The sequence below is a fragment of the Leucopleurus acutus genome (assembly GCF_964270905.1).
Source record: "Leucopleurus acutus genome assembly, chromosome: 21".
Classification (NCBI taxonomy): Eukaryota; Metazoa; Chordata; class Mammalia; order Artiodactyla; family Delphinidae; genus Leucopleurus; species Leucopleurus acutus.
Genome location: NC_139163.1, coordinates 32,357,038 through 32,377,586, shown reverse-complemented (window position 1 = coordinate 32,377,586; position 20,549 = coordinate 32,357,038). Strand labels below are relative to the sequence as shown.

The 20,549-nt window shown below is 56.8% G+C and overlaps 1 protein-coding gene across 2 annotated transcripts in view; it reads left to right on the top strand.

Annotated features, from left to right (window-relative positions):
* Positions 1-20,549, top strand: part of ANK1 (ankyrin 1) — a gene marked incomplete at both ends in the record, with an annotated part of 211,426 nt that overhangs the window by 168,528 nt on the left and 22,349 nt on the right. For both annotated transcript variants that reach the window (XM_082863943.1, XM_082863942.1), the window contains 15 exons: positions 179-275; positions 1,482-1,560; positions 3,561-3,658; positions 3,740-3,964; positions 4,923-5,077; positions 5,387-5,598; positions 6,078-6,282; positions 6,567-6,663; positions 6,874-7,105; positions 8,923-9,048; positions 9,175-9,294; positions 10,301-10,379; positions 10,633-10,707; positions 12,585-12,716; positions 13,993-14,139. In XM_082863943.1, the coding sequence (XP_082720069.1) occupies positions 179-275; positions 1,482-1,560; positions 3,561-3,658; positions 3,740-3,964; positions 4,923-5,077; positions 5,387-5,598; positions 6,078-6,282; positions 6,567-6,663; positions 6,874-7,105; positions 8,923-9,048; positions 9,175-9,294; positions 10,301-10,379; positions 10,633-10,707; positions 12,585-12,716; positions 13,993-14,139 (2,079 nt within the window). The remainder of the gene's footprint in view (positions 1-178; positions 276-1,481; positions 1,561-3,560; positions 3,659-3,739; positions 3,965-4,922; positions 5,078-5,386; positions 5,599-6,077; positions 6,283-6,566; positions 6,664-6,873; positions 7,106-8,922; positions 9,049-9,174; positions 9,295-10,300; positions 10,380-10,632; positions 10,708-12,584; positions 12,717-13,992; positions 14,140-20,549) is intronic.

The window sequence follows — 20,549 nt, the reverse complement described above, 5'->3', positions numbered from 1 at the left end:
GCTGGAGGAACAGGGTCAGGGCTGGTTGAAGACGTTGCTATGGTCCTCCTGGAGCATCTGAGACCTTCCCCCACTCCTCGGGGCGAGCGTTGAGAAGAGCAGCAGATTCCCTCTTTTCTTTTGAAAAAGAAAGAGGGAATCTCCGTCCTGTCACTCACTTAAACTTTTGCGGTTTCAGGGGAAGAACTTGTTGGCTTCAAGGCTGAGAAGCAGGATACCAGGGATATAGATGAAGAGAAAGAGCTGCTGGATTTTGTGCCGAAGCTGGACCAAGTGTAAGTAATGCTCACGCCGGGGCAGGTCAAGGTCCACCCCGGGGACTGAGTAGGAAGATTCCAGAGCTGGAAGGTTCCAGGAAGGCCGAGCCCGGACGGAGCGCTGGTCCAGCACCTTAGGATAAGCTAGCCCTGCACCAGGGGTACCAGGCAGGCGCAGAGGTCTCTCCTACCGCAAGCCACCCTCTCAGGGGTCCCTGCCCCCCACTGTTCCTTCTCTCCTCGCTCAGTCTCCATACCCCTCCCCCTCTCACACACTCAGCTTCTCACCAGAAAAAATCCACCAAGGGAGATTGCCATTAGAAACCATTGCCAAAAAAGGGGGGGGGGGGAGTGTCATTATGGGATTATATGAAATCATGTGTGTGAAACTTTTGAAAATTGCAAAGCACTACAGAATTTTTAAAAGCTTTCATTCAATTAAAAGAATTTAAATAATAAAAAAAGAGAAAGGAACTTTTGCCAAGCTGGCCTCAGAGGCTGGCCACGTCCCTCCATCGGCCTGTCCATTAGGGAAGACCCACGGAGGGTTTGTGTCTGCCTGTGTTTCTCATTCCTCCCTGAGATGCTGTGAGCTATTGCGACGTGGGTGCATCGCCACACCCGGGGACTTTGTGAATGAATCTAAAAGTGACAACTTTCTAGAAACACTGAGCCCTCGGTATTTTCTGAAAAGACAGGCGTGTGCCAGCTTGGTCCCAGGGCTTATACAAAATAGGGCAATGGACCAAGGAGAAGGAAAACTATGATTAGTATTTACTGAACTTCGTTTAGAAAGAAACTTGAGACTCGGACCCTGACCATGGAGAACCTACAGATATATTGGTAGAACCAAAACACACACCCAGTGGACAGATCGTGACGCAGAATAAGATGTAATGGCCAGAGCGAGGGTTCCCTCACCAAGGGGTCGAAGGCTGCAGAACAGGGGTGGTGCATGCAGGAAGACTTCCTGGAGGAGGCAGGTCCTTCGCCCAGCCAGGACAGTCAGGCTCTGGGGACAGGCATGGGGGCAGAGGGAGGAGGCTGGTCAGTGTGTGAAGGCCAGGATGTACCACATGTGCCAGTGGGGTTCAGGTGGTGGCGAGCGGTCGGATCAGATAGGTGATCCTGGGGGTACAGAAGTGTTTCACTAAGGCCTTCCGTGGAAGAGGGGGGCTACTCATAAAGATCATCCCTTGATGTCCCAACGTTCTCGGCACACAGGGTGGAATCCCCAGCCATCCCTCGGATTCCTTGCGTCACACCTGAGACAGTGGTGATCAGATCTGAAGAGCCAGAGCAGGTAAGAAGCATCCTTTCTCTTACTTCCCCTTGGCAGGGAGCAGGTCCCTTGGACAGTGATTGTTTTGAGATGACCTGCAAGACAATAGGAACTCATAGCTGAAAGCTGGCAGCATTTACCAAGCCCTGCAGGTCCCAGATTCCACGTGTTCTTGGTAGCACTTGTGCTGTCAGTGCTCTTATCCTAGCTATTGATGATCTGGGTCTCCGAGAGCCCAAGGGCGTGTGGGACACCCTCACGTTCGTCTCAGTGGGGCTGAGAACTGACTCCAGAAGTTCTGGCTCCAAAGCCCATGTTCTCGGGGCCACAGCCCCTGAGCACACGCCTTGTGCACCTGTTGGGGCCAAGGGTCCCGGCGCCAGAGGGGGAGCCTGAGGCTGCATCTACATTCTGTGAAGCTGCGGGCGGCTCTGGAACTCTGAGCTTTTTTTTCTTTCACGTCCATAAAAAAAGGGGACAGTTTCTGCCTCACCTTCCTCAAGGGATTACCGGGAGCTTAAAATACCAATACAGATGGAAAGAGGACGTCAAGGAGAGCTGTTCCCGGCGTGGGCTGTTACTCATGACAATACCCTATTTTGTGGCTTCCCTGGATGCCACCTGAATTTGTCTCCAAGATCGGTGGGATGGTTTAAAACAATGTAATTCCTCTTGGTGTAATTTTAGGCCATTTGGCACTTTGTCACCTGGGCAAAGGGGTTTTCTAGGGTAAAAAGAAAGCAGTGTGGTATTTGAAGGTTGGGACTGGCCACCCTGAGGCCCGATCACCGAGCCGGGCTTGTCCGTTTTCCAGCTGAGGCTGGTCTCTTCCCCTGCCACTGAAGGCACGCGCGTCCCCTCGACCCGAAAGTGGAGCCAGAGGGAGGCGGCTGCGACGCCGTCCAATCCGCCGTTCCACCCTCGGGCACATCATAGTGGTGTGACGTTGGTGTCACGCCCCGGGTGGCATTTGGGAGACCCGGTCAAACGTGGCCCTGGGGCTGCTGTGGCACGTTCCCCGGGGGCCGCCGAAGACGACAGTGAGAAGGTCCGAGCGGACCCGGGTCTTGCTGTTCCCTGGCCAACCGTGCCCTGAGTCCTTGCCTAAGTCATGAACCCGAGGCATGAACCCGAGTCTCCTGGCGTCCCGCTGTGCCCCGTCTGGGGTGGGAGGATGTGGGAGGAGACAGTCCAGCTGGGGAGGGGCTCAGAGTGCAGGGAGGGTGACTACCGCAGGGCCCAGCTGTGTGGCGGGAGCCCTTCCAGATCAGAGTCAAGGGGAAGGCTTCGCACAGGAGGCGAGAGGCGAAAAATGAACAGGGGCGTCCAGCGAAGGAGAGGGACGTGGGTGTCTGGACCGACGGGGAAGCGAGAGCGAGGGCAGAGTTGAGAAGAAACCTGGAGGGGACCTGCTGGCTTCGTGAGTCCTCGCTACGTACAAGGCCTGGGGCGGGGCAGCCCTGTGGTCCCCAAGGCACAACGTCACTGCGAGGAAGGGGCTGTCCCGTTTGCAGATGAGGAATAGGGAAGCCCCCGGGACGAGGGTCTGTTTCCCTCGTGCCCCTCAATGCCCCAGGACACGTGGCTTGCCCAGAGCCGAACAGCTCGTAGGCGACAGTGTGGGGAAGCAACGCCAGCTCTAGTGTGAAACCGAGCTGCGTAGAGCGGAGGGTTCGCGTCAGGGGCGGAGCGGTGGGGATGAACTGGAGGACGCGGGCAGGTCAGGAGCGCACGTGGTGTAGGAGCTGAGACCGAGGCCAGATGGGACGGAGGACTCGCTCCATCGTCCAAAGCTCTGGCCCAGGGTCCCGAGCCAAGGAGAGGCCGTCCGTGTCGGTACGAGGAAGCCCGTGCTTCCTTTTAGACTCCGGGTGAGCTCTGTCCCAACGGGTCGGTAGGGAGTGGGGAGCGCCTCCTACACTGGGCCCCTTGGTTCACGGCTGAGCCTCCCCGACCTTGGCCGAGACCATCAGCCGTGGCCCGGGGGTGATAGGACAGCTGGCCTATTGTCCCCTCTGCAGGCGTCTAAGGAGTATGATGAAGACTCGCTGATCCCCAGCAGCCCGGCCACAGAGACCTCAGACAACATCAGCCCGGTGGCCAGCCCTGTGCACACCGGGTGAGTGGCCTGGGAGGGGCTGGCAGCTCTGGCCCTGCTCGCCCCCCCAGGAGAAGCCAACACGGACCCGCTGTGCCCTAGGTTCCTGGTGAGCTTCATGGTGGATGCCCGCGGGGGCTCCATGCGGGGCAGCAGGCACAACGGCCTGAGGGTGGTGGTCCCGCCCCGGACGTGCGCAGCACCCACTCGCATCACCTGCCGCCTGGTGAAGCCCCAGAAGCTGCCCACGCCGCCCCCGCTGGCCGAGGAGGAGGGCCTGGCCAGCAGGGTCATCGCCCTGGGCCCCACGGGAGTCCAGTTCCTGAGGTGAGAGGTCACTCCCATGCCCCCGACCTGTCCCTGCTGCGCTGCGACCACGCAGCCCCAGCCCAGCCCGGGCAGAGGGGAGGCGAGCCTGCAGCCCGCACCCGTGCTCTCTGTGTCCCGACGGGTCAGAACCAGGGGTCCCTGTGTTCCTTCCACGGCCTGTTCTAGGTACACATAGGAGTCTGTTCCCCAGGGGGAGCTTAACGCCCTCAGCGCCTGTGTGACACTAGAGGGGGGATGAAGATGGCCACTTTCGGGGCCCCCAGGGTTTGATTATTTAAGCTCTGAAACGGTCTTCCTAGAAGGGGGCCCTGCAGCATGGCCCCCAAGGACAGGACTGATGGTTTCAGAGGCTCCCTCCTCACCTTTCCCGCAGCAGAAGGGCTTCTCCTTGGAGCTCTGCATCCCTCAGGCACCACGGGCTCTGTGTTGGAACGGGTCTTGCCCAGGAGGCCCTGCCCTCCCGTCTCCATCCACGGCCTGTCCCCGCTGCCAAGCTTTCAACCACCGATTGTAAAGCAGCTGTGAAACGCTTTCACGTTGACTCCCCTTCACATGTGGTCCTCAAAGCCATCCTCCCAAGGAAATGTCCTTTCACACACTGACACAGGAGGAAGCTGAGGCTCAGAGGGGTTGGGTCCCCCGTCTAGGACGTCAGGCGGGCCCTCGGGGTCAGGTCCAGGGGCAGCTTTATTCTGCTGAGCCTCGGCCGTGTGGCCATGGCAGGAGAGCCCCCTGTGAACTGAGGTTGGGGCCTGGTGGGTAGCTAGAGGGTCCGGGGGTGGGGGTTCTCTGGGACCTGAGGCGGGTCTGCCCGACTGTGAGGACCAGGCTGCAGACGGGACAGCCTCTTTCCAGGCAGGACCCGGCTACTCTTCCCTACTGAGCCCATGGCTGCCGCCCACACGGCACGCACACCTGCGTCCGGGCCCCTCTCCACTGTCCCCTGTCCCCCCAGCCCTGTCATCGTGGAGGTCCCCCACTTCGCCTCCCAAGGCCGTGGGGACCGCGAGCTCGTGGTGCTGCGGAGTGAAAACGGCTCCGTGTGGAAGGAACACAAGAACCGCTACGGAGAAAGCTACCTGGATCAGATCCTCAACGGGATGGACGAAGGTGCGCGAGCCCGGGATCCGGAGCACGGCCCTCCTCCTGGAGGACGGGGTTTGGGGTTGCACTTTGGGGTGGGCTGTTGGGGTCTCCCGGAGTGTGGGACCCCCTGAGAGGCTAGACGTGGCCCAGCTCCGGCGCCCGGGCCCCTGCAGCCTGGTGTCCTGTGCAGGACCCCCTGGGCCAGGACCTTTCTCCTTCCAGGTGGCCCAGCCTCCTGCCCCTGCCGGGGCCTGGGGAGGGGGCGCCAGAGTGGGGGTCAGGGGCCCTGGGAAGCCACCATGGTGACGGGCGGGCACGGGCCTGTGGTTGCAGAGCTGGGGAGCCTGGAGGAGCTGGAGAAGAAGAGGGTCTGCCGCATCGTTGCCACCGACTTCCCCTTGTACTTCGTGATTATGTCAAGGCTCTACCAGGACTACGACACCATCGGCCCCGACGGGGGCTCCCTGAAAAGCACGCTCGTCCCCCTGGTGCAGGCCACCTTCCCAGAAAATGCTGTCACCAAGAAAGTGAAGCTGGCCCTGCAGGTGACACAGCCTCTCCTTACCTGCTGGGGCCCCATCACCTGGACTGGGTTCAGGGATGGAAGTCGTCAGGGCGCTCAGAGATGACCCTCCTCCCCAGGACAGCTCCACCCGTTGGTCTAGGGCCTGAAAAGTCCCATTAGAGCCCTGACCTTGAAGCTCAGAAGAAAGTTGGGTGGGTGAGATAGGGCAGACACCCTGGTAACTTGCAGGAAACCCCAGATAACGTGTTAAACCACAGGCTTAGCGTGAGGGGAAGCCACTTGGCTTCCTGGAGAGGTGCCTGAAGCAGAGCAAGGCCCCCAGGAGTGGGGAGCAGCGAGGAAATGGGGACGGGGGCTCAGAGAGGAGAGCCGGCTGGCCGTCAGCAGGAGCGGGACCCGCCCCGGGAGCCTTGGCACCTGCCTGGACAGCCGCTCTCTTCCTCCGTCCATGAGCCCCCTGCTGCTCCGGGGCTGAGTGTGCCCCTCGGCACTTCACAGGCCCAGCCCGTACCCGATGAGCTGGTCACCAAACTCCTGGGCAACCAGGCCACGTTCAGCCCCATTGTCACCGTGGAGCCGAGGCGCCGCAAGTTCCACCGCCCCATCGGGCTTCGCGTCCCACTGCCGCCCTCCTGGACGGACAACCCCCGGGACAGCGGGGAGGGAGACACCACCAGCCTGCGGCTGCTCTGCAGCGTCATTGGTGAGCGGTGCCCCCGCCCCGCCCACCTTCTGGGCAGCAGCTCCTTCCACGACGCCTGGGAGACGGGAGGACACAGAGCTAGGGAGTGATGGGCTCCTCGAGGGACGAGCAGCTGCGTCCGCGTAGAGCTGCCTTGTCCCCGAAGAGCCCTCTGACCCCGGAGGAGGGCTGCTGCGAGGGGAGGGCCGGAGGGGTAGGTGTGCTCTCGGGGCCACGGCCGGGTGTGCACGTCCCGCGTTGGCTTCTGGAGACGGTCCCCCAAGCCCTTTCTACTGCTGTCACAGGAGGGACAGACCAGGCCCAGTGGGAAGACATCACGGGGACCACCAAGCTCATGTACGCCAACGAGTGCGCCACCTTCACCACCAACGTCTCTGCCAGGTGACACCCCGCCTGCCCGGCGCCATGGGTCCCCGGGCCCTGCGTGAGGGGGCAGCGCTGTCCCCATGGGTGGCCATGCTTAGGCCGTCACCTGCCCACCCCACCACCGGGGCTGTCAGAGAGGCCACCGCCCGGCTTACAGGCCATTGGATGGGGGAGACGCTCCCCCTCAGGCACTTAGGGACAGGCTCACGGCTGCCCTCTTTTCAGGTTCTGGCTGTCGGACTGCCCTCGGACGGCTGAAGCTGTGAACTTCGCCACCCTGCTGTACAAGGAGCTCACCGCGGTGCCCTACATGGCCAAGTTTGTCATTTTCGCCAAGATGAACGACCCCCGAGAAGGGCGACTGCGCTGCTACTGCATGACGACGGATGACAGGGTGGACAAGACGCTGGAGCAGCACGAGAACTTCGTGGAGGTGGCCCGGAGCAGGGACATAGAGGTAGGGCCTGGCCCCCCTGGGCTCCCGCCTCATGGCCCGGAGCAGGGACACAGAGGTAGGGCCTGGCCCCCCTGGGCTCCCGCCTCGTGGCCCGGAGCAGGGACATAGAGGTAGGGCCTGGCCCCCCTGGGCTCCCACCTTGTGGCCCAGAGCAGGGACACAGAGGTAGGGCCTGGCCCCCCTGGGCTCCCGCCTTGTGGCCCGGAGCAGGGACACAGAGGTAGGGGCCTGGCCCCCATGGGCTCCCGCCTCGTGGCCCAGAGCAGGGACACAGAGGTAGGGGCCTAGCCCCCCTGGGCTCCTGTCTCGTGGCCCAGAGCAGGGACACAGAGGTAGGGCCTGGCCCCCCTGGGCTCCCGTCTCGTGGCCTGGAGCAGGGACACAGAGGTAGGGCCTGGGCTCCCACGTTGTGGCCCGGAGCAGGGACACAGAGGTAGGGCCTGGCCCCCCTGGTCTCCCGCCTCGTGGCCCGGAGCAGGGACACAGAGGTAGGGGCCTGGCCCCCCTGGGCTCCCGCCTCGTGGCCCGGAGCAGGGACACAGAGGTAGGGGCCTGGGCCCCCTGGGCTCCCGCCTCGCGGGCAGCCGGCGCCTTTGGGACCCAGGGCTGTCAGGAGGGCGGCCTCTGCAGAGGGGCTCCTGGGCCATGTCTCTTTAAGAAGCATCAATGAGAAGCTTCCCTAGAGCCGAGGGACACCGTGTGGGTCAAGGAGAGAGCAGGCTGTCAGCCCAGTGATTTGTGGTGCTAGAAGCTGACATTTATTAAAGTTCTTACACCCCAGGTACTTTTAAAAGTGCTTGAGTGGGACTTCCCTGGCCATCCCCTGGTTAAGACTCCGCACTTCCACTGCAGGGGGCACGGGTTCAATCCCTGGTCAGGGAACTAAGATCCCACACGCCGCACCGTGTGGCCCAAAAGCAAAAAGTGCTTGAGTGGCGTCATCTCCCCGATTCTCATAACTGTGTGTCCTTTCGTTATCCCCCGTTTACAGATGAGGAAACCGAGACTGAGGGAGGTTAAGCAACTTGCCCAAGGTCACACAGCTGAGTAAATGGCAGAGAAAGGATTTGTCCCAGGAGTCTGACCGCAGAGCCCACTTTCCCGGCCACGCCAGGGGTTTTGCAGCACCCAGATGAGGAAGCAGGGGAGGGGCTGGGCAGATGGGGGAGCAGTAAAAAACGGGGACTAGGTTTGAACCTGTTACCCATCCCAGGGTCCTCACTCAGGTTAAGATGTGTGACAAAGCAGGACCTTTCTGAAGATCTGGCCTCAGAGGCTGTGCTGAGCCTTCTGGGGGCTCGGAGGGCCCGGAAGAAGGACCACAGGGCTGGGACCTGCCTCTAATGCTGTTTTGGGCACTAACCAGTCTCCTTGGGCCTCGGTTTCCTCCACTGTCAAATGGGTTCACGATAACGTCTCAGTTGAAAGCATTATATACACAGTAGGGACCATTATATCATGGGTGAGATTACACCACAACGTGGTTCTCCTGGCACTCGTATAAAGTAAACATGGTTGGATGGTGTTAAAAGAGATCAATGCTTTTCGGAAGCCATATTGTGATTTCCTAGTGGAATTCTAGAGTATTCTGACAGCAACGCAGATCAACCATGCAGGGACACATGAAGAGTCCTGCTCATTATAAACTCCTCTGAAGGAAGGAAGCATCCACCATAACCTTTCCGGAACAGCCAGTGGGGCCTCCCAGAGCACGGCCCCTGGGGGGTCGTGGGGAGGCAGAGACGGGAGCTGACAGGCGGGCCCGGGCATCTGGGCATTGCTCCTGACCAGCTGCGTTTGCTTTCCCTTTCCTGCAGGTTTTGGAAGGAATGCCCCTCTTCGCAGAGCTCTCCGGGAACCTGGTGCCCATCAAGAAGGCCGCGCAGCAGCGGAGTTTCCTCTTCCAGTCTTTCCGGGAGAGCCGGTTGGCCATTCCTGTCAAGGTGCGGCCTCCTCTCGCCCACCCCTCGCCCGGGTCTAGAAGTCCGGGAGGCGGAGAGCTCTGAGCCAGCTGGGCTGGTGGCCAGTGGGGTGGCCCCTGACTCTCCCTTTTGTGTGACCGAGTCTAGGTGAGGGACAGCAGTCGAGATCCAGCAGGGTCCTTGTCATTCCTGCGCAAGGCGATGAAGTACGAGGACACGCAGCACATCCTCTGCCACCTAAACGTCACCATGCCACCCTGCACCAAGGTGAGCGCCCTGCCGGGACTCTCAGCCGAACAGGTGGAGAAAGGCCCTGGGCTCTCCCCCCACACGGGCTGTGGCCCAGCCCTTCCCGCAAAGCTCGGGAACAAACATCAGGGTGTGAGGGCGACGCGCGTGTTCACACTGAGGCCCCGAGCTCCCCAGGACGCCCCTTCCAGGAAGGCAAGGCCTGACAGCCGGGTGGCCGGTGGCTCAAGGTGTCCCAGCCACGTCAGGGCTTTTTTGGAGCCTCTTTTTCCTCTACTTACTTGTCTTGCCCAGGCCCTCAGAGAAGGGAAGCCTGGTGTCTCAGCCCTGCGCTCGCCCAGGGCTCTGAGCTCAGCACGGGTGTGAGCACCAAGCATCACTGGTGCCTGGGAGCAGCTGAGTCTCCGCTGCACTGCACTCTTTTGCTGGTGTCGTCCTGTCATTTTCATCATCAGCCTTTCATGCCGAACTAGACAAACAAGGTCACATCCAGATATCTGAGGCTCGTTTTCTCCTTTCTGTCTGAGGGCTAGGGAGAACCGACTTCCCTTTCACAGGCGGGTTTCCCACAGCCTTGAACAAGCATCCTGGTGCTTTGCCACAGCGTGCGAAGGCTTGGGCATCAAAAACCGGTCTTTTGAGCAGAAAGGAATCCAAAAAGAAAAACTTTTTTAAAAATTCAAACTCCCGCTCCACCCACTTACTGGCTGAGTTACCTTGGGCGGGTTAGTCTGCCCTCTGGGTCTCAGTTTCCTCCTCCCTGGTGAGATGGGAGGAATGATGGTACCTACCTCATAGGGGGTTGTGTCCATCAAGCAGGGCCTGGCACATGATGAGGGCCGTGTGAGCTTATCCTTAATGATAATAATAATAGAGTACGTTAAGACTTCCTCTCGCCCCCCCTCTGCCCACACTTCTACCCTGTGTGTCGAGGCTCCAGGCAGTGCAGCTGCCCGTCGCCTGCCAGGCCAGGTGTCCTCCCCGCCTGCACCCACAGCGCCCTTTCCTGGTCTCTCTCTGGCAGGGCAGTGGAGCCGATGACCGGAGGAGGACCCTGACGCCACTGGCCCTGAGATACAGCATCCTCAGCGAGTCCACATTGGGTACCAACCTCTCTGTACTCACTCCCTTCCCGGGGGTGGTGAGGGAGGCAGCGTCCCCTCACCCCGACGGGAGCTCCGAGCTGACACCATTGGTTCAGCCCTTGGCTGGGGTCTCCACTGACCCTCGCAGGCCCAGCCAGCAATCAGGTGGACACGGAGCGGGCCCTGAGCACCCTCTGAGGTCCCTCGCCCACGCCTGTCGGCTCTGTGTCCCACCAAGGCTACTAAAATGGAACGCGATGCTTCCCCCCAGGTGTCCTCAGCGGCGCAGACCGGGCTGACATGAAGATGGCTATTATATCAGAGCACCTGGGCCTCAGCTGGGCCGGTGAGTGGGGCAACTGGGGCAGAAGAGCACTTTGCCTGTCTACACCTACCTCTCCACCTCCTCTCCGCTAAAGGGCAGCTGATGAAGGCGTTTCTAAACCTCTTCCCTCCACCGGTGTGCCCCTGATCTGGGATTGTCGCCATGGTTTACCAATAGAGGGGGGCTCCCTCCCTCCCCCACTTCTCTCTGGTTTTCCTTTTTAGAAACTCAACTGCAGACGTTACAGGAGACCTTAGCATGGATCCAGGCTGCCCATTTTACAGATGGGGAGGCTGAGACCTAGCTAACTGGGGGGACTTCAGTTGTGCAGTGAGTTAGTGACAGAGCCCTGCAAAGCCAGCAAACCGAGAACACACACAAGCAAACAAAAAACGCGCGTCCCGCCTGCCTGCCACCGCCCCGGCCCCGCACGCGCGCGTCCCGCCTGCCTGCCACCGCCCCGGCCCCGCACGCGCGCGTCCCGCCTGCCTGCCCACCGCCCCGGCCCCGCACGCGCGCGTCCCGCCTGCCTGCCACCGCCCCGGCCCCGCACACGCGCGTCCCGCCTGCCTGCCACCGCCCCGGCCCCGTACACGCGCGTCCCGCCTGCCTGCCACCGCCCCGGCCCCGCACACGCCGCCGGCCCCACAGGCTGGCGTTGCGGAGGGAAGGGAGGGAAGAAGATCGAGTCTGGACGTTTTTCATTTGTCATCTCTGGCCGTGGCTGAAGTCATACACGAGTCCCGTCCACCGTGAGGGGAGACCTGACGCAACTGAGGCAGTGACAGCTCAGGCTGCGTTCTACTCAGTCGCAGGCCCTGTGACTTAATCCCCACTGTCCTGTGAGATTTTGGATGCACAGGCCCCCTTCACTCAGCCACCTGCAGAGAGGGCTTCAGACAAGCTCGGAAACCTTAGCAGTAACTTCCTGGAAGGCGGCGTGGCGGAGCTCACAATAGAAGTTGAGACTGCTCCTCCTTTAAGCCCGAAGAGCACATCTGCTGCTGCTTCTTGGTTCTGTGTGTGTTTGTGTGTGTGGCTTGTATGTGGTGTGTGTGAGAGATGTGGTCTGTGTGGTGTGTATGTGTGTGTGGCTTGTGTGTTGTGTGTGGGTGTGCGTATGTGATGCATGTGGTGTGTGTGAGTGTATGTGTGGTGTGTGTGTGGTGTGTGTGAGTGTGTGTATGTGTGGTGTGTGTGTGTGGTGTGTGTGAGTGTGTGTGTGGTGTGTGTGTGTGTGGTGTGTGTGTGTGTATGTGTGTGTGTGGGGGTGTGTGGAGGGGGTACATGCATATGCTGATTCTCACGATCACTTTCCCCTCCGGTCTTCCTCATCCTTGAAATGAGACTCCGATGCTGTTCTCTCATCTAAAGCACCTGCGGGAAATAACAATAAAAATCACGGGAGGGGAAGAGCTAGCATTCTGTGTTATTGCCTTGCATTTAGATGGGAAATTGTATTTTCATTCTAAATGTGAATAACGCCTTTCCGGGAAGAAACGTAAACACAGTAATGCATTTCCATTATAACTGCTTCTCCCGGGAAAGGCAGTGGCACGCAGCACAGACCACAGCACCGAGGGAGTCAGTGGGTCCGTCCCTCTCCCGCTGTGGCCCCAGCCTGTCCTGTGACCTTGGATAAGTGGCTCAGTCTCATTCATTCAATACCTATTTACTCTCCTGGGCACATGCCTCCTCCTGGCTCGTTCCCGGGGGATACAACAGTATAAGTGTCAGCATTTCACTAGGTATTCCTTGGGAAGAAGGAATACCGAATCCAGAGGGAGACTGCTCTGTATCTCCTGGTCCCTGCCGGGCGCCCCACTCCACGCGCGGGCTCGGGGGCCGGGGCTGGGCTCTGGCTGGGCTCACACCCGGTCTTGGTTCTTTGTGCGCAGAGCTGGCCCGCGAGCTGCAGTTCAGCGTGGATGACATCAACAGGATCCGCGTGGAGAACCCCAACTCCTTGCTGGAGCAGAGCGTGGCCTTGTTGAACCTCTGGGTCATCCGTGAAGGCCAAGATGCAAAGAGTCAGTACCGATGGGCTGGGGAGCCTTCTCTCCCCAAAGCCTGTGCCAGGACCTCTTCTCACCAAGTAGTTCTCCCTCCAAATTCCCTGGGTGGTGTTGGCCTTTGGAACCAATCTCTTCTGCACACTCTGTCTCACACATACATACACGCACAGTCACGCACACATGCACCTCTCAGGATCCCTGGTCTTCTGGGCAAGGCTGCCGGGAGGGGATTTTGGAGAATCTTGGCTGTGATCTCTTCCCATCCTCAGAATGAGTTCACAGCGCACCAGGACCCCTAGAAGACAGACAGCATCTGTGTAGGGTGTGTGCCTTCCAGTTGAATTTCTCAAACAAATGAGGATTGTCCCCTCGGGACAGAGCCCAGTGAGGAGTCCCCCCTCGGATGGAGTTCTTCTTCCAGGATTGTCTCCAACGGGGGAGGGAAGATTTGTCTCCCTCTTTTCAGCCCCTCCTCCACCCCATTCCCGAATACAAAGCTCTAAGAGGAAATTGAGTGTTTACGTTTGCATGGCAAATCAACTGGCAAGGACCAAGGATTTCCAGAAGACAGAATCCGATCATTCTCACTCATCTTCTTGTAGTATTCCTCTTAGATTACAAAAAAACACTTCCCATGCCTTGAAATTCGCCGCTGTTAGGGTCTGGAAAAGATCTGTTAAAGGATAACAAAACACAGGTCTACCTCACTTTACGGCGCTTCGCAGATACTGTGTTTTTTTCCCAATCAAATTCAGCAGGTCTGTTCCAACAGCATTTGCTCACTTCGTGTCTGTCACATTTGGGTAATTCTCTCAATATTTCAAAACTTCTCATTATGGTTGCGTTTGTTACGCTGATCTGTCGTCAGTGATCCTTATGTGACTATTAAGACTCACTGAAGGCTCAGAGGACAGCGTTTTTTAGCCATAAAATATTTTAAAGGTATGGTAGATGCCTTGTCTTTCTAGACAGAATGCTACTGCACACTTAATAGACTAGAGTGTAGTGTAAACATAACTTTTATATGCACTGGGAAAACAACAACATTCGTGTTCTCGCTTTACCGCGACTTTGGCTTTATTGCGTGGGCCGGACGGGAACCGCAGTGTCCCCAGATCTGCCGTCTTCTCCAAAGAGGTAGTTTGCTTTGACTTCGACAAAAGCGGGGGCCTGCAATCCCCCTCCTCGCAGTCTTCCCCCCACCCCACCAGAGTTCAGAGCCGGGCGTCCCTCACGCCCTGCGATGGGTAGCGGTCCCCCCAGCGCCCTCCTTCCTCCCCTCTGCCCGCAGTGGAGAACCTGTACGCGGCCCTGCGGCACATCGACCGCGGCGAGATCGTGAACATGCTGGAGGGCTCGGGCAGGCAGGGCCGCAACCTGAAGCCCGACCGCCGGCCCACGGACCGGGACTACTCGTCATCCCCTTCCCAGATGAATGGTGAGTGTCTCCTGGACGAAGGGGCCGAGCCGCCGCCTCCTGACCCTCCCTGGAACCTTCTCTCCCGGTGACCGGAGGTCAGTCTCTCTCTGGACGGGCGGTGGTGAACGCAGAGGTGGTGGGGGGCGCCCGGGGCCCGGGCAGGACGGGAGGAGCCGAGGCCCCGCTCAACGCCCCGCGTGCCGCACGCCCCCCAGCTCTGCGCATGCGCGCACCCATCGGCGACCCAGTCGGTGGGGAGACGCAAGGGCGCTAGGTTCTGGCGCAGGTCCCGTGGGGACCGGCCAGGGGGCGTCCTGAAGCCCTATTGCCGCCCCTTCTCTGAGACTAAGCGGGATCTTTTCTTCAGCCCGGTCTCTGCTTTTCTCTCCCTTTTTTCTCACCCCATCTCTTTCCCCTGACTCGTTTTGATGTGGTTCGTTATGCCAAGAAGCCCCCATGTGACCGGGCCCCAGGGGGCCCTGACCTTTGCCCCCGGCACCCACCCCTGCGGCCTTTGAGGACACCTTCCTTTTAGCAGGGGAAGCGGCCGAGTGAGGAGCAGGGCCGCGACCCCCACTGCCCCTCCATCTCTGTCGCTGACCAGGGGTGCAGAAGCAGGGTGGAGGCCCTACCCTGCAGTGGCAGCTGGGAGGCTGGCTTCTATCCCCTTTCCGCCTGACTCCACTGCTGAGTCATCAGCCTCTTCTCTAAAATCAGCAAGTTGGATTAGAGACCTGAGGCTCCTCACAGGCCTTGAAAAGCAATATGGTTCTGTGAACCAGCTTCCATGAGGCCGGCACGTGCCCCATCCCGCAAATGCGTCGCTGTCCTCCCCCAGCTCCTAGGTCACCAGCCTTCCCGGCCACGCGCACGTGCGCGTGCCGTGTGGGCCCCTGTGGCGGGGGTCTTGTGAGTGGAAGGTGGGGACAGGGGCCCTGTCCAGGGGGATGCTGTGCCCCTGACACTGGTGACTCTCCCACATCCTGTGTCTCCTAAAACATGCCATCCAGGGCCCCTGGGCACAGGGCTCATCTGTTGACCGCGTGCTGTGGCCTTTCTCTTCTGCCTCTGACCTCACCTGGCCTGCAAGTCCTCTTTCTCCCCGACTGCCTGTCTCCACTGTCTCACCTGGGCCAGGTGTTCAGGGGCCCTCAGCCTCCACTGATGCATGTCACCAAGGGCCCCCGCCCTGATGCTGGGGCGCCCTCGCTGCCTGCTGGGACCTGTGTGCCCTCAGGGCTGTTCCCATGGAGGAGGCTTGCCCCTCAGACCCAGCGTTGAGGGCTCCCAGGCTGGCCCTCTCCCCGCTCTTGGGGGACTAGGCGGACACAGCAGGGACTGCTAAGTGACCAACTCCCTTTCACTAGGAGCGAGGGAAGGGGGCTGATTGCTGCAAACTGGGAGAAGTCAAGTGACAGAACACTTCTCCCTTTTTTACATGATAACCGGTGACTTGGTTGGGTTTCTTAACATCCCCAGAGCTGTTTCAATCAAGTCAACTCAAGTTTTGGGGGTTTTGTCCCCCAGTTCTACGGACACCAGGCCCATAAAATTACATGAGTATAAACAAGGCAGTTACAACAATCAAAAATCTGTCAAGAGGATAGAGCCCATGTCAAGTGTTCTTATCACAATAAAAAAACTGTTTAAAAGGGCAGTTACGGACCCAGGCGTTTATGAATGTCTCCGCTGGCCTCAGGATTCCAGTTGGGCCTGGAGACTCTCATCTAACGCCTGAGCAGAGTTCGACCCCCCGTGGGCCTGGGTCCTGTGCTCCGTGACTGTGGAAAGGCTGTGCAGTTGGTCAGCTCACTTGGCAAATATTTTCTGAACACCTGCCACATGCCAGGGGCTGTTCTAAGGGGGGCAGATAAGTCAGTTCTCAAACAGACCAAAAAAAAAAAAGAAAGAAAAGTCCCAAACTCTGCCTTCATGGAGCTTACCTTTTGTGTAGAGAGGCAAACAAAAATATAATATGTTAAGTGAATTGTATAACGCCCTAGCAAGTAGATGCTGCGAAAAACCAGACTCAAGCAAGGGGGATCAGAGTGCTGGGCTTGGGGGATTAAATAGTGGGGTGGGAGTGGGTAGCATCTGAACACAGGCTGGAGGGAGAGGAGGGAGAGAGCACCATACAAGCGTCCCGGGCAGTGGCCCTGAGCGGGCGTGCCTGGTGCATCCGCAGAACAGTGAGGGGCCAGAGGGGAGGAAGAAAGGGCAGGGGCAGCAGGAGGGCGGCTCTTCCAGGCCATCCTGAGGACACTGGTTTTACTGGGAGAGTGATAGAGAGCCGCTGTAGGTTTGGAGCAGAGGGGTCACAAGGTCTAACAAGTTTACAAGGGATCCTCCCCTGCTTTGGTTGCAGACGTCACACTCTGAATGCTTCTGTGCTTCCTGGCTGCTCTGTCGCCTGTCAGCCCTTCTGAACCCCCTCGTCCAGCAGGTGTCCCGGCAAACGCAGGCCGTATGCCCTGTGTGCACGCTCCCCCAGGCCGGAGCAGACGCTCAGAAACAGACGCCCGCTTGGTCCATCCTGCCTTTCTGGGCACCAGAGCTGGCTTCTGTGTATTTTTCCTGCCTTCTTTGCAGTCCCAGGAAGACCATCCCACATGTGGGTGCCCTTCTGGCCCGGAGAGAAGGAGCAGGAGGGATCAGAGGTGGAAGGACAGGGGGACAGCAGCCTCCTGCGCTTCCTCTGGCTTTCTGTCCTGGGCCGGCCCAGGCCTCTGCGCCGATGGCCACGGCGGCACCTTGCCTCCTCTGTGCTTTACCTCGTTCTCTGCTCGTCTCAGCCTCCCTGTGGGCACTCGAGGCAGTGACTGGTTGCTCTGTGGTGTCAGGAAGATAGGAACCTGAGGTCTCTTGTCCTTCCTTCCTGGCTCTTCTTGCTGTGTTTGCCTGGACTGGCCAGAGCAGAAGGGGCTTTAAGTCAAAAGGCCAGTCTGCTTCTCTTGCACAGGAGGGAACCACCCCAGGCCCTCGGAATAAACATGAAAAAACCGCCCGTGGAGCGAGAAAAAAGCATGTTCCTAAAAATAAAACAGATTTCTCATGTAAAAGGAAAGAATGGACATCTCACATCCTGTTTGGTCAACTCCATTTGGTGTGATGAGTTGGACACAATGTCTACTTGGAAATACAGTATGTCTCATTTCTACGGACTCTTAGTGACCACAGCTAGTGAAGTGTGGCTCCTGCCTGAGGTAGGGTTGTCTGTCCACCCTTGTCTGGTTTGCTGCTGACATCAAACTAGTGGGGGCAGCGTTAGGCCTAGGTTAACAGAGACCCAGTGTGACAGCCCAGATGAGGGGAGGCTGGGGGGCGGGCCACTGCTGGACGGCTCTGCTCCAAAGCTGTGTGTTTGGTTGCCTGTTACCTGATTTCCCCAAAAGGCAACCCCAGAGAGGAGAGCTCTAGACTGAGGGATGGGCTGGTGACCCAGGTATGGCAGGGCCACGTGAGACTGCCAGAGAGACAGGCACTTCTGGAGCTCAACCCAGGGGACTCAGCAAACCTTCCTGTGCTGTGGTCCACCCCAGACCGTGTGAGACGGCCCTCGCTGAGCATGGCCCCTATGAGCAGTAATCCCCACTCCACTGAGTATGGACACCTACAGCCCCAGATCCACGCTTTGGGGGTGAGAGTGGGGTCAGCGGGGTCTTCTGGAGACTGAGAGGGAGCAGGGGGCATAGCCCCTAAACACTGCGACCAGGGGAGGGCCTCCAGGACAAAACACAAGGCAGAAATAAGTCCTGGGGGAGGGTTGCACAAGTTCTCTTCATGGACACATTTTTGCTTGGGTGAAATTCCATTCACATGAACCCCAGGAAGTTTCAAGGTGGAAAAGTCACCAAGAATGAGCCTCGGGTGTTCTGTGACCAGCAGAGTTACCCTCTCCCAGCCTTTATGAAGTCTTACTGAGATTCCCAGGAGTGAACATGTTTATCCGGCCGTATCTGAGGGACTGTCTGTGATGCATCCACTTCTGGCCAAAATGAGGCAACAGGGACTGAATATACGCTCCTGCTTGAAACAGGCAAAAAATGGACAAATTATATGAAACAACAGTTTTTGAGACATTGGACATCAGGCAGCAAAGGACAGCGATCTATGAGACATGGAAAATAAATGAGGTGAACCCTACAGTTGCCTAGATCACTGCCTCGAAAGAGTTTCTAAGTCATGGCAGAAGGAAGAGAAATCCAAGAAGACTCCCTGGTTCAGGAGAAGTCGCTGGGAATCCAAGGAGACCAGGGCAGCTAGAGTTCCCTAGAGAGACAGCTGCACACAGAGAGAGCTCTGGAGACCTCCAGAAGGTTCCCTGCAAGTTTTGGTTGAATATTAATCATCTGTTCCCAATAGGCAGACTGATCGTTCACAGATGCTGCATAGGGAGCACAGAATGGTCCTGTCTCAGAAATGGAGAGTGATTAGCCCTAGGTTGATCAATGCTCCTACCTAATAAACCTTGAAAGCAAAACTCAAAAGGATCAAACTGTTTCCAAGGAACTCAACTACATAACAGAACAAAGTTCAAGAATTGTTACAGGGATACAAAAATACCCAGCACCCAACTAGATAAAAGTCACAACATCCAATTAAGGATTACCAGACATACATACAAAGAGGCAGGGAAACACAACCCATAATAAGGAGAAAAGTCAATCAACGGAAACTGACGCAGATATTAGAATTAGCAGACAAGAATGGTAAAACAGTTAATAACTATTTCAGATGTTTAAAAAGTGAAGTAGAGAATTGGAAGTTTTTTTTTTTTTTTTGACTGTGTTGGGTCTTCATTGCTGCACATGGGCTTTCTCTAGTTGCAGCGAGCGGGGGCTACTCTTTGTTGCGGTGCGCAGGCTTCTCATTGTGCTGGCTTCTCTTGTTGTGGAGCACGGGGTCTAGGCTCGCGGGCTTCAGTAGTTGTGACACATGGGCTCAGTAGTTGTGGCTCACGGGCTCTAGAGCGCAAGCTCTGTAGTTGTGGCGCATGGGCTTAGTTGCTCCGTGGCATGTGGGATCTTCCCAGACCAGGGCTCGAACCCGTGTCCCCTGCATTGGCAGGCGGATTCTTAACCACTGTGCCACCAGGGAAGCCCTGGAAGATATTTTTTAAAGACCCAAACCAATCTCCTAGAGATGAAACTATAAGGTATAGGATGAATGAAGTATACTGAATGGGATTAGACATTACAGAAGAAGGGAACTTGGCAACATAGCAATAGAAACTCCAAAATGAAACACAGGAAGAAAAAAAAAGCATCAGTGAGCTGTGGGGAAATCAAGTGACCTAATATTTGTGAAATTAGAGTTTCCAGCAGAGAAGGGGGCTGAAAATGTATTTGAAGAATTAATGGCCCAGAATTTTACAATTTGACAAAAACCGTAAATACACATATCCAAGAAGTTCAGTTAACTGCATGAAACATGGAAGCTACTGTGCCAAGGCACATTTTAGACAAATTGGTCAGAACCTGTGACAGAGAAAGGTTTAAAAGTAGCCAGAGGAAAAAAGCAAGACCTGTTATATACAAGGGGATAAAGATAAGGATTACCTAAGATTTCTCATAGGAACAATGGAAGTAAGACAGTGGAACACTATCTTTAAAGTAGAACACATCTTGAAAGAAACACATCTCTAAAGTAACGTAGACTTCTATATCCAGCAAAAATAACTTCCAAAAACAAAGGCAAATAAAGACTTTTCCATACGCACAAAACCTGAAAATTCATCACCAGGAGGTGACTGCTACAAGAAAAGTTTAAAAACAAAATCCTTGGGGCCGAAGAGAAACGACAGCAACAGAAATACAGATCTACGCGAAGGAATGAACTGCCAAAATGCTAACCATAAGAACAAATACATAATTTTCTTGTTATTTAAATCTCTTTAAAAGATAACTTTAAACAAAAATAACAATATAATGTTGGGTTTCTAGCATGTGTAAAAGTAAAATATATTACAACAATGGTACAAAAGTCAAAAAATTTGAGAGAGAAATATGGAAGTATATTATTGTAAGGTTCTTATACTATATGCCATGCATTATATAACATCACTTAAAAGTAGACTGTGATAGTTTAAGGATGTATAGTAAAAGTCCTAAAGTAACTACTAAAATCATCAAAGAATTATAGCTAATAAGCAATCAAAATAGATAAAGTGGAAAATTTCAATTAATCCAAAAGAGGAAAAAGAGAACAGATGGGACGAAAGTAGAAATTAGCAAATGAGAGGTTTAAACCTAACCATATTAATAATCTCATTAAATGTAAATGACCTAAGTAACCCACATTAAAAGGCAGAGATAGGGACTTCCCTGGTGGCACAGTGGTTAAGAATCCTCCTGCCAATGCAGGGGACACGGGTTTGATCTGTGGTCCGGGAAGATCCCACATGCCATGGAGCAACTAAGCCCGTGAAC